Source organism: Camellia sinensis, chromosome 15 (assembly GCF_055761805.1).
Source record: "Camellia sinensis isolate YWXY chromosome 15, ASM5576180v1, whole genome shotgun sequence".
NCBI lineage: Eukaryota > Viridiplantae > Streptophyta > Magnoliopsida > Ericales > Theaceae > Camellia > Camellia sinensis.
The window spans coordinates 823,460-824,729 of NC_138975.1; the positions used below are offsets into that span (position 1 = coordinate 823,460).

The 1,270-nt window shown below is 45.9% G+C and overlaps 1 protein-coding gene across 1 annotated transcript; it reads left to right on the forward strand.

The window, feature by feature from the left end:
• The first annotated feature begins 274 nt into the window (after positions 1 to 274).
• LOC145813819 (uncharacterized) lies at positions 275 to 937 on the forward strand. The gene has a single exon (XM_082909931.1). It carries the CDS (start codon positions 275 to 277, stop codon positions 935 to 937), a length of 663 nt encoding a protein of 220 aa, XP_082766057.1.
• Positions 938 to 1,270: the final 333 nt, after the last annotated feature.

Genomic DNA, 1,270 nt, shown 5'->3' on the forward strand with positions numbered 1-1,270 from the left:
CACTCTGATGATGTTAACGATGTTGCATTATGTCTATAGTATTTGATTAATTGTTGTGTAGATCATGGTGAGAACAAGGACAGAAGACGCGGAAGATGCCACCTCAGCACGACTGGATAGGATGGAAAGGATGCTTATGGAACTGGCAGAGACTTTACGGCAACAACAGCAACAGCCTCACCAATAACCGCCACCACCACCAGTACCTCCACCTGTAGTACAAGATTTTCACGTTGAAGACCGAACTATTACTCTCACTAAGGAGTTTAAAAAGATGAAGCCGCCAACTTTCAAAGGGGGAATAGAACCGATGAAAGCTGAGGCCTGGGTATTAGGCATAGAGAAGTTATTTGAAGTCTTTCCCTGCACCGAAGCTCAAAAGGCACAACTAGCTGCCTTTACTCTTGAGGACAAGGCACGGAGGTGGTGGATGCTTACGAGGACAATCCATCCAGGGTTAACATGGGACAGATTTCTGGGGCTGTTTTATGATAAATATTTCCCCCAAAGCATGCGGGACAAAAAGGTGACTGAATTCGAAACTCTCAGACAAGGGAACAAGACTGTTGCTGAATATGAGGCCCAATTTGCAGAATTAGCCCGGTTTGCACCGCATATGGTGGACACGGACTATAAGAAGGCACGGAAATTTGAAGGGGGCTTACGGAGTGCCATCCTGGATCGAGTCAATATGTTAAAGTTGCCTACCTACGTAGATGTGCTTGAGAGGGCTGTTATAGCTGAGGGAAACCTTGCTGCTCAGAACCGGATTGCCGAATGGAAGGGAAAGAGGCTAAATAATCAATGGTCAAAGGGAGCGGCTACTCCACCAAACAAGAAACAAAACTCAGGGACTTCGTATACCTCTGCCCCTAATCAGGGTACGATTCCTGTTTGTTCGGAATGTGGGAAGAGGCATCATGGGATATGCCAATAGAAGTCTGGAGCCTGTTATCAGTGCGGCAAAACGGGTCATTTGATAAAGGATTGCCCTCAGAAGAATCAATGAAATGGTAACAGGGCTGCTACTAGCTCAGCAGGGTCTACACCAACTACTAACACCAAGGCACCGGTCAAACCTAACAACAATAAAGACATAGCGAGACAAGGCAGAGTGTTTGCATTGGTTCCAGGAGATGTGTAGAATGCAGCAACAGTGGTGTCAGATAAAATCGAAGAAACACTGTCTTATATGTTATGCGTATCTTCACCTATGGGAGATTCTGTCCTTTGTACTTCTGTTTATTGTGGTTGCGAACTCGAGCTTGGG

Excerpts from the sequence above, each read along its gene's own strand:
- LOC145813819 (XM_082909931.1), top strand. The coding sequence starts at position 275 with ATGAAGCCGCCAACTTTCAAAGGGGGAATAGAACCGATGAAAGCTGAG.